The 18694-nt window shown below is 37.0% G+C and overlaps 1 protein-coding gene across 2 annotated transcripts in view; it reads left to right on the forward strand.

The window, feature by feature from the left end:
- NEGR1 (neuronal growth regulator 1) overlaps positions 1-18694 on the forward strand; it is a 947630-nt gene that overhangs the window by 391357 nt on the left and 537579 nt on the right. For both annotated transcript variants that reach the window (XM_002715922.6, XM_070078258.2), the window contains exon 2: positions 7632-7864. In XM_002715922.6, coding sequence (XP_002715968.1) covers positions 7632-7864 — 233 coding nt within the window. The remainder of the gene's footprint in view (positions 1-7631; positions 7865-18694) is intronic.

Below are 18694 nucleotides of genomic sequence, written 5' to 3' on the forward strand. Positions count from 1 at the left end.
CTAAAGTAGTTGTAGGAAAGAACTGAAAGTACTAAATCAGTCAAAATATTATAGAAAGTGATATTATTTAAGATATATACATTAATTAAACATAATTTATACCCAGTTTTTCCAGGAAATAATTGCCACAAAGGAAATTAGCAAAGTACCTTAAAAACTTAGGCTGGTGGTTGAAGGGATAGAATGTATTCTTCTCTGTTTAATCTCTGCTTCACTTCTCTTCCCTCATTTTGGCCTGGAAGTCAAGATATCAAAGCTTCTTTTGAGAGCAGAATTAGCATGCAAATGCTATAGGATTCTGTATGTTTCTGGAAGTTCTCCTTTTGTCAAATTTAGGACTTTGTAGTATAATGTAGAGACAGCTATGGAAATGTCTGGCCAATCCCTTCATAAGAATTTCATTTTCATATGGTTTAGCTTTGAATTAAATGAAATTGTACTTTTCTTCTTTTATTAATTAGTGCCTGTAATAGGAGCTTTCATTAATCAACATGTCTTGCAAAAATCTCGTCACTTTCCATGGAGCTGAATAAATCCTGCTGTGTGGAATACTGGTAATGATGCTAAGGCTTATGTATTTGTAATGTGCTACAGGGAATTAGAGATGTAAAAGGACAGAATCATTCCTCAGCTGCCACAGGCTTTTTCCTTAACAGAGCATTAAAAATAATAAATAGCCTAAATATGCTAATTTTTGCTAAAGTCTCTGATGTCCACCTTTCAGATTTCATCCCCACCGGAGATAGTATTCCAGGCAGAGGCTGTTAGAAGTCTTCTAACATCAGTTTGATCAGCTAATAGCTCACTAAGTGGAACTCATACCCTTCAATAAGGACCTGCCTAATGTACAGTATGTTCTTTCTTGAAAGTTGAGAAGCAGCAATGAGCAATGCCTTCATTATTAGATAAGCATGAACTGCCTTAAGCATGAGTTTATGTTATTAACAAGCCTGAAACAAAATGAAACATTTAAACTATTTTCTATACATCTCTAATAGGAAGGTACTTGGAATTGTGTATAAAAAACATCCAGATGATTGGTTGAACTTTCATTATTTGTCATGATATTTGGTATGGTGTTGACACAGCTTATGCTGCAGAGTGTATTTTTGGAACTTCTTATAAAGTAGGAATTCTAGCAGATTTTTTTTAGTGGAAAAAATAACTTTCAACAAACGCCATGATATAACCAATTAAAGGATATATTCACTACTGAACTACTGAACATTTTTTTTTAACAGTCAGACTGGACAGTGAGAGAGAGAGAGACAGAGAGAAAGGTCTTTCTTTTTGCCGTTCGTTCACCCTCCAATGGCTGCTGCGGCCGGCGCACCGCGCTGATCCGATGGCAGGAGCCAGATGCTTCTCCTGGTCTCCCATGCAGGTGCAGGGCCCAAGCACTTGGGCCATCCTCCACTGCACTCCCTGGCCACAGCAGAAAGTTGGCCTGGAAGAGGGGCAACCGGGACAGAATCCGGCGCCCAGAGCAGGACTAGAACCCGATGTGCCGGCGCTGCAAGGCAGAGGATCAGCCTAGTGAGCCGTGGCGCCGGCCTCTACTGAACATTTTTATTCAAATGATTTGTCTATACTTTAAAGGGATTCTAAGATCTCTCACTGATAAAATAATCCATGTTGAAGTCCAGATAAGAAAATAATCCTGCTTTGTGACCAGAGGACTCTTGTTCCATCCTGCCCCGTTAATGACTTGGTCACTCACATGACCTATGTGTCTTTCACAGCCTGAATTTCTCTGTTCCAAACAGGCAATGCACCTCACCCTGCTACCATTTACTTCTGGAAAGACAGAGTGTGATTTGTCACTGCAGTTAACAGTGGGGGGCAACTGTATTTTGATGCCAAAACTTGTCAGGACCTTTGTGTTTTCATGGATTAAAAAAAAATGTTGCAGTATTATCTGGCACATAGGTTGAGGATTAAGTGGATACTAAATGTAAAGTACCTACCAAAATGCATAGTACATAATAAGCCTGTCTAATGATTTGTACAAGTTCTTGAAGTGTAGAGACTAAAATGTGTTCTTTTTCATTGTAAATGGTGGTGTGTATGAATGATTTGCTTAACTTACCACATGCACCCTACCATCTCTTCTCCTTAATTATCACTTTCCTGTGTTCAATCAGTGTGGTGCTTAGTTTCTTACCTATTGACTTGGATCATATAACACATCCTCTACATGATACAGTAGTTATTATTTATGCCATATTTATTTGCATTTACTTATATATTATTGTTGCTTGTGTGGTTGTGACTTGGTTTTTCTAATTTGGCTGAACATAGGGAATTTTTATATACTTTACCATGTTATTCCTTTATCCAAAAGTATCTTAATTGTTGCCTTCATTCATCCACTCAACAAACATTTGATTTATTGACCAGTGTTTGTGGGCCCTGGGAATATACAGAAATAACCAACTAAGTAAAATATCAAATCTTCTGATGGGTAGAAACAACATCCAGTCAAATAAACACATAGTATGTCTAATCAAAGTGTGGGAACAATGGTGTTATTTTTGCTATTTATTTTGTTATATAGTTTGATGACGATATCAGGAAGACAGGGAACAAGTAATGCAGAAATATAAGAGAAGAATGTTCCAGGTGGAAGAAACAACAAATGCAAAGCTCTTCAGGCAAGAACATGTCTGACTTGGAAGCATAGCCAGAGGACCACAGTCTAGAGCATTGTAAACAGGGAGAGAATGGTAAGAGAGAAGTCAGAAAGACATCCCAGGCCCCGGTTACATGAAACTGTGTGGGCCACTATCAGGATTAGAGTTTTTCCTAACAATGAAATTGGAAGGCTTAGTGTTGTTGATGATATGATGTAAATTCTAAAAAGCTGATTCCGAAACTGTAGAAAAAAAAAAAAAACTCATCTTCAAGGGTGAAGTGTCCGATCCAGATATTCCCAGGGGAAGAACAATAATCCAAAAATTTCTACATTTTACTTCATGTTTTTCTTGACAGTTATCTTTAGAACATGATGAACATGCCTTAAAATCTGTACTAACACACTCTGTATGGGCCAAGATTCTGATGGACTTATATTTGTGCACACTATAATTCTTAAATCAAGAGAAAGAATTTTGGATGCCCAAAGTATACAAAAATACATTTCTACCACACTCCTCTATCTCTCTCTCACACATCCCAATCCACCATACCCTGCACATCTTACTTAACTAGAACTTCTTAATGTACATATAAATGTCAAGCAACAATAGTCAAAGGAAAAAATAGGGTAGAGTTAAAGAGGTAAGAATCATAATCCCTATTCTCAATGAGTCTTCATCATAATGAAAAAATAAATCACACATATACATACACACATTTATGTGTGTTTGGGTAGTTTAGCTTATTTCTTATATTTTACATAGTCATCTCATGTTTGACCTTAAATCTATATACACTGTCCATATAAGTATTTTTATTTTTTAAGATTTTTATTTATTTATTTGAGAGGTAGAGTTATAGATAGAGAGAGGGAGAAACAGAGAGAAAGATCTTCCATCTGCTGATTCATTCCCCTAATGGCCGTGATAGCCACAGCTGAACCCATCTGAAACCAGGAGCCAGGGGATTCTTCCAGATCTCCCATGCAGGTGCAGGAATCCAAGCACTTGGATCATCCTCCACTGCTTTCCAAGACCGTAGCAGAGAGCTGGAGCAGAAGAGGAGCATTAGGGACATGAATGGGTACCCATACAGGATGCTAGCCCCGCAGCTGGGGTTTAGTCTACTCCACAGTACTGGCTCCCTGTCCATATAAGTGTTGTATAATTTTATACAATAGAAGACCATACATGGGTCTGGCGCTGCAGTGCCAGCATCCCATATGGGCACCGGTTCGAGTCTTGGCTGCTCCACTTCCAATTCAGCTCTCTGCTATGGCCTGAAAAAGCAGTAGAAGATGGCCCACGTCCTTGCACCTCTGCACCCACATGGGAGACCTTGAAGAAGCTTCTGGCTCCCAGCTTCCTATCGACGCAGCTCTGGCCATTGCGGCCAATTGGAGAGTGAACCAGCAGATGGAAGACTCTATCTCTCTCTCTGCCTCTCCTCTCTCTCTACATCAAATAAATAAATAAATCTTAAAAAAAAAAAAAAAAAGACAAAAAGACCATACATAAACCTTGCTGTTCTCTATTCAAAAAATTTCATATGTGGTAGTTTTGATTATTTACATTCCACCTCAGAAGTATAGTTTGAGAATAACTTTACAGCAATGCAAGAAAGTAATTAAAAATTTTTTTTTCTTCAAAGTGTTATTCAAGGGTCATTCCCATGTATACCCTTCAACTTGGGGTTGAAACCAATGATAGTTATGAAATATACATATTCAAGTACATTTTTGTTTCTTTGATCCTTTCTTATCATAGTGAGGCATTTAAATTCTTTTTTGTTTATTTTTTATTTTTTGACAGGCAGAGTGGACAGTGAGAGAGAGAGACAGAGAGAAAGGTCTTCCTTTGCCGTTGGTTCACCCTCCAATGGCCGCCGCGGCCAGCGAGCTGCGGCCGGCGCACTATGCTGCTCCGAAGGCAGGAGCCAGGTGCTTCTTCTGGTCTCCCATGTGGGTGCAGGGCCCAAGCACTTGGGCCATCCTCCACTGCACTCCCTGGCCACAGCAGAGAGCTGGCCTGGAAGAGGAGAACCGGGACAGAATCCGGCGCCCCGACCGGGACTAGAACCCTGTGTGCCGGCGCCGCAGGTGGAGGATTAGCCTAGTGATCCGTGGCGCCGGCCGAGGCATTTAAATTCTATACTGTTAAGGTTCCTACCATGCCAGAACAGAGGACTAGTGAGTGCTTCTGCTAAGACCACTAGTCCCTGTGGTTCTTCTGATGCTCCCCACCCCCCCCACCAAAGAAAGGTAAAGATGCTACTACATCCAGGGAAAGGGCAATGTCTGGCAGAGTGTTCTAAATCAGACTTTCATGGTAAAGTGTCCATTAATAATTAATTTTCTGCTTCCTTTAGGATAGGACAGGTTAAGCAGTTGGTCACATTCAATAAATAAGAAATTACTTGCAGTAATTTCTGCAACATTATAATCATCTTTCTAATTATGAAACCTACTTTTAAAGTCTTTGATCTGCATTATACTGGAAAGACATGGAAAATGGAAACAGAAGATGATTATAAATTCAACTTTGCCATCTGCTAATAGTTGGGCCTTGGCAAGTCACTTAGCCATAACATCTCCATGTACGGTCCGTGGTGAGGGGTGTAGAAATCCACACCCCACTGCATTGTTAGGTACTCTCAATAGGACAACCCGTGAAGTTCAGGAATGCGGGAAGACTCAAGGAACACCTGAGGAATTCAAACGCTAAATGACACATTGTAATATCATAGTTCCAGCAGTGGAATTTCAGAGTCTTGCCCTGAACTAAAACAAATGTGATTTTGTGAAATGGGAAATATGTTCTATACTCTTTCTGCATGTTATTAAGAATGAAAATATCCCACAGTTACTCAACTACATCATTAAAGGGATTTTATTTTCTTCAGTAAATACATTAAAAAAGGTTTTTTCGATTAACAATGACCTTTTTGACTTCTGCTGGTTTGGATTCTGTAGACGGTGAGGCTGACTGCAAATGAGACTGCAGTGTACCTTGTTCCTTACTTTTTCACCCACGGATTAGTTTCATCCAGTTGGCAGCAGCCTGCCCTGTTGCCTTCAGCTTGCAATTTTGTAGCAATCTCAAACACTGTGTTCAATTCCCAAAGTGTTCTGTGAAATGCTGTCAAACTATTTCTATGTTGTGTGTTTTCATTCTGTAGCTGTGCTTTGTACTCATTTAAGAAAGTCAGTCTTTAATTTGTATCAGAACGTTTTCAGGATGAAATATAGAATTCCAGACTGCAGCAAAATCACTGCCATATGACCACAGCCTTCTTAAGTTCTAACTCTTGATGTGCCTGATTTCCATTAACACAAAGTTGTGGTTTTGAATTTTGTTATAGAATTTGACATTGAATTTGGCCTGAAAAATCTGTCATCATACTTGCCATGATCAGCAGGCTCTAGTTTATCTAGCCAATTTCATCTCTCATCCTTGAAAAAGATGTATTTGTTTATTTATTTGAAAGAATTACACAGAGAAAGAAGGAGAGGCAGAGAGAGAGAAAGGTCTTCCATCCGCTGGTTCACTCCCCAATTAGCCCCAATGGCCGGAGCTGAACTGATCCAAAACCAGGACCCAGAAGCTTCTTCTGGGTCTCTCACGTGGGTGCAGGGGCCCAAGGACTTGGGCCATCTTGTGCTTTTCCAAGCCATAGCAGACAGCTGGATAGGAAGTGGAGCAGCCAGGATGCGATTCGGCACCCATATGGGATGCCAGCACTGAGGCAGCAGCTTTGCCTGCTACACCACAGCACTGGCGCCTCTCATCCTTTCTACCCTACTTCTCATGCTCCTTTGTACACTTTGGAAATACCTGCCTCTCTCACCTTTCCTGATGGCGCCCACATACAGCACTTCTGACAAAAATACCTTGTCATCAACTCGTCACCTGCTTATCTCAGGCACTTCCTACTCTAGAAAACCTTTGTCCACACTCAACACGCTTTGGAGGTCAAGTAACCTTCTTTACGCTCATGTTACCTTATACATCATTTAATCAAAATACTCCTTTCTGTATGGTAATAATTGGTTTGCTCAACTGTCTTCATCACTAGACCAAAACTTTTAGAGAGCAAGGACAATAATTTTTAATCAATAAATAGGTGCCTTATGAATATATGTTGGATAGATGAATACTTCCTGGAAAACCTATTGGTCAGTTTATTGAAAAGACAGCAAAAAATACTACTAGAAGTATTAAATTAGTTTTGCCACATTTAATTACAACAGCAATCAATTAACACAGTATATGGTTTTATCAGCAAAATGTAACTTATAACTTCAGTTTCAAGCTTACCATTATGCAAATATTTTTAAGATCAATATATGCATGGTTCTATTCTATGCTTTCTGTATCTGGTGCTTCACATTCAGAATTGGATTGAGTTGAACCAGCCTAACCATAGATCTTTTCAAATGAAAACATGTTCTAATATAGAAAACTGTTACTTGAACTAATTCAATTTTATATAGATTAGTTGTTATCTAAACTGAATTTAAAGGATTTTGACTGGCTTTGAATTTAAGTACATGCACACTTTTTTTAAAGAACAATATTATTTAACAAATACAAATTTCATAGGTACAGCTTTAGGAATATAGTGGTTCTTCCCCCCCACATCTGCCCTCCCACCCCCACTCCTGTCCCACCTCCTACTCACTCTCCCATTCCATTCTTCATTAAGATTTGTTTTTAGTTAATTTTATATACAGAAGACCAACTCTATACCAAGCAAAGATTTCAAAAATTTGCACATGCACACTTTTTATAAACAGAACTATATGCAAGTTTTGTTTCACATTTGCATTGGGAATGAAAGATGTATCAGTATGTTTTGTCTCCTGAGTTTATGTCTGATGTTTGCATTTGATTCTGTACTATTATTCAGCATATGGGGTAGCACTCAGAACAAAGATAATGTTGTATCTCATTTTCATTCTGATTAATAGGTATTCTGTCTCTGGTAATTTGTAGGTGTTATTTGGAAGATGGAGCTTCAAAGGGTGCCTGGCTGAACCGGTCAAGTATTATTTTTGCGGGAGGTGATAAGTGGTCAGTGGATCCTCGTGTTTCAATTTCAACATTGAATAAAAGGGACTACAGCCTCCAGATACAGAATGTAGACGTGACGGATGATGGCCCGTACACGTGTTCTGTGCAGACTCAACATACGCCGAGAACAATGCAGGTGCATCTAACTGTGCAAGGTATGCATTTCCAGAACTCTATACTGTGAAGGTCTGTACTTAGAAATATTTAACATTTCCATATCAATATGACTTAGAAGCAACTAACAATGTTGAAAGATGTATTGTTATTATCTTCAGCAATTTATGTCCCTACATACCATTATGTATAAGGCCATTGCAAGCGTAGAAATCCCTTGAAAAATCAAGACAAATCTATTAATATCACAATATGATTTGTATATATGAATCATCTCATATCTTCTCTTGAATTACCACTTCAATAGCCTTTAAGAACCCATATTGATACATAAAATACTAGAACTTTTTGAAATGTGGGTGGTAACTGTTTAAAAGCTGTCCTCAGAGTCTTCCATTATACAGTCACAGAACAACTTCTGTTTACTTTCATTCAGGTCACAACAGAAAGTTGCAGCAGCATTCTAGAATTACTGTATTTAAATATAAGTAATTGGAAAAATATGTAAACATGCAAATGCTTTATACTTATTTATTTTCAGGAGATCATAAATCATGCTAGCTAAATACAATCTGCAAATGCAAACAAGATCATCATATTATTTTGTTTTACTTGTATACTTAGACATAGAGCATATATATACCTACTGCAAATACTTTTAAGAAAAATGAAATTATAATGCTAGAAGAATGAGGAATGCATATTTTTGCCACGTTGCAGCATTTTCTTTTGCTTTATAAATTAATAATTTGCTGATAGCATATAAATTTTAGACTTTGTGGAGCTTAAAATGATATTGCAGTGTTTTTAAGTAAAATTAATAAACCATCTTATAATAATGTGGTACCACTGCATGAATTTTCTATTGTGTGTGAATGTTGTGTGAACAAGTTAGTTGTAGTGTCTCTGACTTTGCCTTTCAATAAGGCAAGACTAAAAATTAATTTAGTTGCATGGCTTAAGTCTGAAAAAGATGTAAATCTACAACTTAATTGAACGTTATTTCCTTACATAAAGGTAAAGCTGAATTCAAACACAGCTTCAATTATGAGTAAATAGTTTAACTTTGTGATAAAATTAAACTTCTTAATTAAACAATTAACTTTAAGGAGGAAAGTATAAATTGAAGAATATGTCAATTAATTTTCTCAACAGTTTATCTTATTACAGATTCTTTCAGAATGGTGATGCTCATTATTTAAAAGTGGCAAATGAGAATACAATAAGGTTTTTGCAAGAGTACATCTTTAGGCCAACATAATTCAGGGACTCTAGAGGTCAGGAGTTAGTCTAATTTGGAAAACTAACATGAGAATGCAAGACAAAACCTTTGTTTCTTCCATTAGGCCTCCTTCTTGTTTAGTTATGTGCTTTTTTTTTTTTTTTAATTTATTTGACAGGCAGAGTTAGACAGAGAGGGAGACAGAGAGACAGGTCCTCCTTCCGTTGGATCACCGCCCAAATGGCCACTACGGCCGGTGCGCTGTGCCGATCTGAAGCCAGGAGCCAGGTGCTTCCTCCTGGTCTCCCATTCGGGTGCAGGGCCCAAGCACTTGGGCCATCCTCCACTGCCTACCCGGGCCACAGGAGGGAGCTGGACTGGAAGAGGAGCAACCGGGACTAGAACCGGCGCCCATATGAGATGCCAGCGCCGCAGGCAGAGGATTAACCAAGTGAGCCACGGCACCAGCCCCTTAGTTATGTGCTCTTTTATTTGAGATTCTAACTCAAAAATTACAAATAGTTTTATTACTTGAGAAAAAATTTACTTTAATAATGTTTGAATCACTTAAGATAGACATTTTGTTTGTATGTGTTAAATATGTAGAGTTAAATAACATACATACTGATTTCAAAAAGTTTGTAGAAAATGCAGTTTAAAAAGTAATTTCCCGTGAAATTTTTGAAGACCTCATGTATTTCTGAACACTAAACATATCCTCTTTACCTTTATTCAATATTTCTTGCTCCATGCTAGGCCTATGTTTTTAAATCAGAGTCGGTATGTTTTCAAAGAAGGGGTATATAAGCCATGCTTAGGCATGTGTTTAATTCTTGTAGCATTTCTATTTAAATTTGTTTTTATAAAATTTTTATTACAGAATAGTTTTACATTTACAAAAGAAAGCCTCTGAAGTGGTATAAAGATTTTCCATGTAACCCATGCCCAGCTCCCACTTTTGTTAGCATGGTATTAGTATGATATATCTGTCACAATTTATTAAGCATATCCAGCTTTTCCATTGTCAACATTTCATGCTGCTATATTTACCACAATAAATGAAGTACACCCAGTTTCCCCTATTTTTTTAAATCAAACTTCCTCTTTCCGGCCAGCGCTACGGCTCACTAGGCTAATCCTCCACCTGCAGCACTGGCACACTGGGTTCTAGTCCCGGTTGGGGCGCCGGATTCTGTCCCGGTTGCCCCTCTTCCAGTCCAGCTCTCTGCTGTGGCCCGGGAGTGCAGTGGAGGATGGCCCAAGTGCTTGGGCCCTGCACCCCATGGGAGACCAGGAGAAGCACCTGGCTCCTGGCTTCGGATCAGCATCGTACGCTGGCCACAGTGAGCTGGCCGCAGCGGCCATTGGAGGGTGAACCAACGGTAAAGGAAGACCTTTCTCTCTGTCTCTCTCTCTCACTGACCACTCTGCCTGTCAAAAAAAAATAAATAAATAAAAAGAAAAAAAAACTTCCTCTTTCCCTCACAAAGCTGTTACTTTATTCTTTACTGTGTTCCATTCTTTTGCTGGCCACATAAGGATGGTGAACTTTTGAAATTAGCAATTAGTATACTTATTGAATATTTCTCAGTATAAAATTTTGCTTCTCTAAATCAAACAAACTAAAAGAACTTCTTGATACTATCTTGAATATATTTCAGTGGGTCAAATTAAAAGTTAATGATTTTACCATATTAATGAACATAATTACTTATTAAAAGTTGATTGACATATGGGCAGTTTTCCAATTACATTAATAAAGTTCAGGGAATACATTAATAGACTTGTCCATCAATTCAAAAACTAAATAAATGTCATAAAAAGTCAGCCCCACTTAAGCTACATTTTCTCTCAATGAACAGAATAAACTTTCAATCTTTAATTGTATATCTGGATAGTCTTGAAGCATATGCTCATTGCTTAACAATTTGTCAATCCTTTATTAACCAAGATAAAGAAATCTAGCAACTGAGGGAAGACTTTATTAATCACTGATGTCAAACAGAGATTGGCTGGTAGAAACAAAACCGATTTTCAATTGTTTCAACATTCTGCATAAGGTAGGTATTGAAATAAAATTATGTTAGAAAGAGAATGATAAAGAGGATATCTTGTCAACACAGACACTATGCATGTGGAACTCATTTGTGCTGGTGATTTTTTGAGCTAACCACAAAAATCAATGCAGTTATAAGGGAGGAACACCATTAGAGCAGGAGTTAGAAAACTTGAATTCTAATTCTGAAAGTGACCACCAAAAATAAGTAAATAACAACCCTGTCTGAACTCTAGTTTTCTCATTTAAGGGAGGTTCAGAACCAGATCTACATTCAGATCCAGAAGGTCTCTAAGGTCTATTGCCAGTCAAAGTAGAAAGAAAAAATGACTAAAATAAATAAAATATAAGTACAATAAACAAAAATAAAACAAAACAAAAAACCACTATTATTATTTTCTTTCGAATTACATGTGAAAAAGGTAGTTAATTTAAAAGTGAAAAAATTTTCGTACTTTACTTTGAACACCATGGAAACTAATTTTTACACATTACTCCTGGTAATATTTACTCCAAAGGTATATTTTCTTTCTTGTTGAATTTTTTTCCTTTCACCAGCTGAGGTAAGCAATTTATGTATTCATGGAGTTTGAAGAATGTGACAAGTTGGAGCTTGGTTTTTAGTTTCCTCCTGGCATCTGACTTATCTGGAATATTTGCAATAAATTGAGTATATGTAGTGAGCAGTGAGCATTCAGTTGTTAGCTGTTTTGAGAATAGCTTCAAGTATAGAAAGCTACCTTGCCCAAGGTCAGTTCTTGCCTGGAATAGTTGACGTGCAACGTAGAATAATTCTCATGAGCCACTTTTTGCTCTGGAGTTTCATTATGGGACAGCTGAGGTTGTGGTCCAGATTGCATTACAGGTCAACTTTTTGCTCTGTTCAATTCTATCTCCTTTCTATTTCTTCCCTAGGGAATGATTCAAAGATATTCTGTCATTAATAATCTGGACTTTAAATTTCATCTTGTTTCAGAGTCTAATTCCCAAAGATCCCAAAGTGTGACAATGTTAGACTCTTGTTTCAGGCTTAGTCATTGTTTTGAGAAAGGCTTTGTAAAATGGAAGGACAACACATTCAAAAACCATTTATTATTAACATTATGAAAGGGATTTAAAACTTTAAAAATAAGTATTCAAGGCCGGCGCCGCGGCTCACTAGGCTAATCCTCCGCCTAGCGGCGCCGGCACACCGGGTTCTAGTCCCGGTCGGGGCGCCGGATTCTGTCCCGGTTGCCCCTCTTCCAGGCCAGCCCTCTGCTGTGGCCAGGGAGTGCAGTGGAGGATGGCCCACGTGCTTGGGCCCTGCACCCCATGGGAGACCAGGAGAAGTACCTGGCTCCTGCCTTCGGATCAGTGCGGTGCACCAGCTGCAGCGCACCAGTCGTGGCGGCCATTGGAGGGTGAACCAACGGCAAAGGAAGACCTTTCTCTCTGTCTCTCTCTCTCACTGTCCACTCTGCCTGTCAAAAAAAAAAAAAAAAAAAGTATTCAATACACCAAGATAAGTAAGATAAATCGGATGACAAAAATAAATAATACAAGATTATAGTCAGAGGTGAGGTTAGATCACAAAATATCTGTCACAGTCTCTATATACTTCAATACCTTGATTAAAAAACCAGAAAAACAAAGCAAAACAAAAAACCTTGAGTTCCATTGTTTCTAACAACCAGTTCATAGAGAGAAAAGCTTATAATTGGTTATATGCTTCATGATCCATAAGGTTAAAAACTGCTTTTCTCAATGCCCTGATTTTGTTACCCAGAATGGAGAATCATTACTACCAAAAGCCACCTTAGAGAATCACTCTGATGTAAAGAAAACTTCAACAGTAACTATGTAGGACACAGAACTTATTCATAAGGTTTTCTCTTATACCACCTCTATCAATATTGTCTGAATTGCAGAGAAGGAAAAAAATTAAATATTGAAAAAATTCATCATGATACCAGTTTAGTTACAGAGAGAGAACTTTGAATATCACTATAACTTACAAATAAATTTTGGAACCTAGCCTATCTGAAGAAAACTTCCATAAATATTATTTCTCTCAAAGGATCATTCAATAGGAATTCATGTGCAAATACTTTAAAATTACCCTTCCAATGAGTATCTGGAGAGCAATTAGTCTAAGTGGCATACTATAAATCCATATTTTTTAAAGACCAGAATGTCTTAATATAATGTTAATGTTCTTTCTATGACTGTTTAAGCCTTGACAAGGTGCACATCTGAAGAGAAGGACATCATACTTCTGTTCCAGTTGGACCTTATTGCTGAAAACAGCATCACAGGACATGGGTCTGCTTTCCTCATAAAGACACAAAAGGGAAAAAGATGTAATGGCCAAAAATCAAAATACAAACAAACGAAAAAGCATGCCACAATGTCATATACATTGGAAAATTAAAATGATTGCTTTGCAACTGTGAGCAGTTCCAAAGTTTCAACAAGTAACAGTAACAAGTAACAAGTAAATGTTCCAAGAGTCATTTGTGATCTGGATGATTTCCCTAAATATTCCTTTGCAGACAAAATTAGTTCCATTCATCTGTGCTTATATATGGTAAGGGTTTTTAGAGAATTTTATATGGTATGACATTTAAAAATTAATGCATGTTTCAGTAGACATTTTCATGTTTATTTTTCATACAGTCCATTTTAGCTAGAATTCCTATAATTACATAGCAGGGTGTATCAAACCAGCTTCTAGGAAAACATTACTTCAGATCTATCTGTGAATAAATTGGCATTTTCTAGAATTTTAGTTTTGCTAACATGTTTCATGTTAACATAAGGTTAATTAAATTAATTTAGTGAAATTCTCATTTTAATATTGGCTTTTATTTCACAATCTACATTTTTTCTTCTAAATGTTTTTCCTTTGATGGTTGTTACAAGATTATTGGGCATGATTTTTCTGAGGTTGGGATGAAAAAAGTAACAGGTAGAAATGATAGATTTCAATAAATTGTGTTATTCTTCCAAATATAGTTTCTCTATATATATTTGTAATTTATTTTCCTTTTGTTTGAATGGATAAGAGACAAAGAAAGGCAAAAAGAAATTTTCCATCCACTGTTTCACTCCTCAAATGACCTCAACAGCCAGGACCAGGCCACACCAAAGTCAGGAGCCTGAAATTTAATGCATGTCTCCATATGAGTGGCAAGGGCCCAACTACTTGAACCATTTATGCTGCTTCCCAGGGGCATATTACAAGGAAACTGGAATCAGGACAGAAGCCAAGACTGGAACCAGACACTCTGATAGGAAATGCAGGTTTCCCAAGCAGTATCTTAACTTATGACCAAAACATTTTTTTCTATAGCTAATGTATATTATCAAATTTTCTTTATCAAGAGATATTGAGGAAGTCTTATATTTTGTCTAACATAGAATGTGATATTAGAACAACATCTTAGATCAACACTGTGCCAAAATCCATTACATATGGCTTACTATAAGCAAAAGAAATAATTGTGTTTGTGGTATATTTTATTACGTGCTTTCAATGTACTGTCAGTTACTGATGAGATACAGGAAAGATCAGAAAAAATAATATTGATAGATATTGCACATAGTTGGCTTCCATCTGAGCCACCTGTTTTTCCTATAGAAATAGCTTTGTGAGCTGATAATGATAAAGAGGGACAGTGTTGGGATTTAAATAATATCTTTTCTGAAAAGGCAATTGTGCCAGCAAGGAAGGTTCTACTTCAAAGTCTTGTATCTACACAAGAGCTGGAAAATATTTTGAGGGGTAGCAGGAGTGGGCAAAAATCAATGAAATGTATAATTTCTGTTAGATCTTGATGAGGAACAATTTTGCCCTACTTTGTCCTTCTCTTTTAAGTTCTGAATCATGTTGGCAAATATTAAATAATAGGATATCTTGCAATATGATTGATAAGAAAAAAAGTATAACATGCATTATTCATTTAGAGTCTAAGGAAAGCAGAGTTTGTTTCTGATAACTTAATAGTTCAAAATAAAATTGGTGGCCGGCGCCACAGCTCACTAGGCTAATCCTCCACGTGCAGCATCGGCACCCTGGTTCTAGTCCCAGTTGGGGTGCCGGTTCTGTCCCAGTTGCTCCTCTTCCAGTCCAGCTCTCTGCTGTGGCCCAGGAAGGCAGTGGAGGATGGCCCAAGTGCTTGGGCCCTGCACCTGCATGGGAGACCAGGAAGCACCTTGCTCCTGACTTCAGATCGGCGCAGCACGCTGGCCGTAGCAGTCATTTGGGGGGGTGAATCAATGGAAGGAAGACCTGTCTCTCTGTCTCTCTCTCTCTCTCACTGTCTAACTCTGCCTGTCAATAAATAAATTAATTAATTAATACAATTGGTAAGTATTTTGAAGTAATCAACCCTTTCAGCAAGATGTTGTCCTTAAAAATTTCTTTAATGATTAATGGATATTTTATATAACTCCTGAAGCACAGAGTCTCAGAAGTGATTCAAAGCTCTGTCTGGTCCCATATTTTATTTTGTTGGTAATAATTTTGAATTCTGTTTCATATATTCATTTTAGAGTGGCTACATTTGCTGCTGGCCTTGAGTATCTTCATTTTTTCCTAAAAAACAAAGAAAACAACTGTATAAGTAATACATGTCAAATCCCAGTGTAATGTACACCATCACTTTGAAAATCTCTCTATAAATAAAAGATTATCAACCGCTAGCTGGTCCATTTATTTAGAGAAACACTGCAAATAAAATCTAAGTCTGGTGGAATAACTTACCTTCTCCTTGGAAGCCATGGTAGTAGGATTTGATCTATGAAATAATTGCTGTTTTCTTTCTCAAATCCTATGTATAATTAAGACATTGTTACTAAGAAAGTTAGTTCAAGTTTTGCTGCTTTTGTTAACTGAAGTCTTTATGACATCACCCTTCTAACCTTTATTTAGGACAAAGATAAAACTTAGCATAGGATAAGATTTGTATTCACTAAATATGATATTTATCTTATTATTTGTAGCAAAAAAAAAGAATTAATCATATTCAGTGCCTAGGGGAAAATGGGCACAGTTACCACTAGCGGCAGTGTTCAACTTGTAGAATTAGAGTGATCAATATCCCAGTGACTTTGTTCCATTCTACTCCACATCATCCTCTAAGCATCGTTTGGTTGGTAATCTAGCAAGAGCAATAGAGAGCCTTAAGAAGCATGAACTATATACTTGCACTAATCTGTCAGCTTTCTCACCCACCATTGCTAGATTTGTTCTTCAGCAATGGGTGGTCATGAAGCCATCTGATAATCTCATGAGATCTGTAGTCCCTGTCTCTGGAAATTATTCATCCCTTTAAAATTTTGTATATTTCAAGGCTTATGAACCCTGTAAATATTTGCAATAACTCTAAATAAGAAACTAAGTGAGCTCTTGAGGGTGAAAACTGGATCTTAATCCTTTTTGACTCCCAAACACCCAGGGAAGAACCTGACAGATATTAAGAACTAACCAGAGTTTTATCGATTGTATACATGTATAAGTGTTTTTCTCCATGGGTTCATGCCAATTACTCTGCCTAACATGTGATTTAATGTATTGATGCTATCTTTAGGGAAAAACACCAAGAATGCTGAAATAACAAGAAAAAATTTAAATTAAAAGGATTAGTTAAGCATTCATGATTTGCATTGCCTATTTTCATTCCAGGTCCGAACATCCTCATTCTCAACTAATCTCCACATTTCCACAAATGCAGAATAGAGATTTCAGGTTATAGTAAAAAGTTACATGAAATATCAATAGTTTACAAAACAAATATTTTTCTCCCAGCAATGTTAGTTTGAGAAAAAGTATAGTTTATATAGGACAGAGTTAGCTACAAAGATTGTAGGCAACTGTCCCTAATGCCAAGACCAAGTAAGACATTAACATTTAACATTTAAACATTTAACATTTAACAAGACAAAGAGAATAACACAACTACAATTTTCTCTCAAGGAGAATGTGAACACAGGCATATATTACAATAACGTAATCCAAAAGGGCTCTACTCACCGTTGCTGGCTTTAAAGATAGAAGAAGAGGACCATGAGCCAAGGGGAATATGTGAAATATCTAGAAGCTGGAAAAAAATAAGAAATGGATTCTCTCCTGGGGAGTCCAAAAGGTAACTCAGCCCTCCCAAGACCTCAATTATAGCTGAGTGAAATTTGTGTCGAACTTCTATCCCATAGAATTATGAGATACACTTATGCTGTTTCAAGATAAATTTGTGATAATTTTTATGGCACCAAATAGAAAAGGAATATCTCCACACAAATATACATATGTCCTCAAAAAGCGTGATAATTTCATATCCATATAAAACCATATTTGTCAGCCTCAGTGCCATTGACATGTGCAGTGTAGGAGGTTTAGAAGCAACCATGACCTCTACGCATTAAATACCAATAACCTTCTTCAACTGCAACACTGAAATGTCTGCTGGGATAAAATTCATGCCAAATTGGGAAACACTGATTTGGTAGAGAACAAAGGCTTCAATTCTCTAATACATGGCAGGTTGTGATAAACTCTGTGATAGTATGGAACTTATCTATGTTATTTACTTACCCTGAGTGACTAGAACAGGGGAAGGCATGCAATTGGGGCCAAAACACATATTTAATAAATAATAGAATGAATGAGTAAAATTTCTTAAGAGTAAAAGCCCTCCAATGACCAAATAAAATTTCCTTTAGATTTATTTTCTCTTTCAATAATAGTTTGAGAAATTTTTCCTTTTAAAATTAGTTAATACTGGTGTTATAAGTATGATACTGTGACATAGGAATTAATTTACCCTCAAATGATATCAAACTCTGATATTATAAAGTATATAAAGTATATGAAGTGATGAAGTATCTTCCTCTCTTTAAGCTCAATTTTGTTCTTTCAGAAATAAAAAATAATGTTCATTTTCTGGTTTGCAGTAAAAAGTTTAAATATAATTAAATACACAGTCATTTCTCAGAGTGAATGATTCAGAGTAGCTATTCAATAAATGTATGTTTTTCTTTTTCCAAAGATCTAATAATGTACAGATAGTTCCTTTGCTCTTTCTGTCTCTGAATTAGGATATAATTGATATTGCTCTCATTAATTTCAAGTGACTTTTATTTAAGACTATAGACAATAAAGTGAATATGTAAAATATTAGCAAAATTAATTATCCTCCCTTACTGTGGAATATTCTACATAAAAAGATATAATACATTTATGGCAATATTAATGTTTTGAGCTAGAATAATAGGAACTAATTCTACATTTTGAAAATGAGGTATTACCTAAAATTTAAGACAAGATATTGTGCATTCATTTTGCCTATTTGATCTCAAGGCCATTCTTTACTCCTCTCTTGCTGCACTCTGAATCACACCTTTGAACATATTCTCCACCTACTATGTTTTCTGGTTTCTGGCAATATTCACCCAGCGAGAGACAACCGTGAGAAAGACATTGCTGGTGGGGGGCAGGGAGAAGTCAGGCCACGTTCCCTCTTATGCTGCCATAAGCAGTGTCTCCTGCAAGAGTTTTCTCCTCCTTGACACCGGTGTCCTCTGGAGAGCCCATTTTCCCACGGGCACACCTCA

The sequence above is a fragment of the Oryctolagus cuniculus genome, chromosome 7 (assembly GCF_051225735.1).
Source record: "Oryctolagus cuniculus isolate XC-2025 breed Fujian yellow rabbit chromosome 7, ASM5122573v1, whole genome shotgun sequence".
NCBI lineage: Eukaryota > Metazoa > Chordata > Mammalia > Lagomorpha > Leporidae > Oryctolagus > Oryctolagus cuniculus.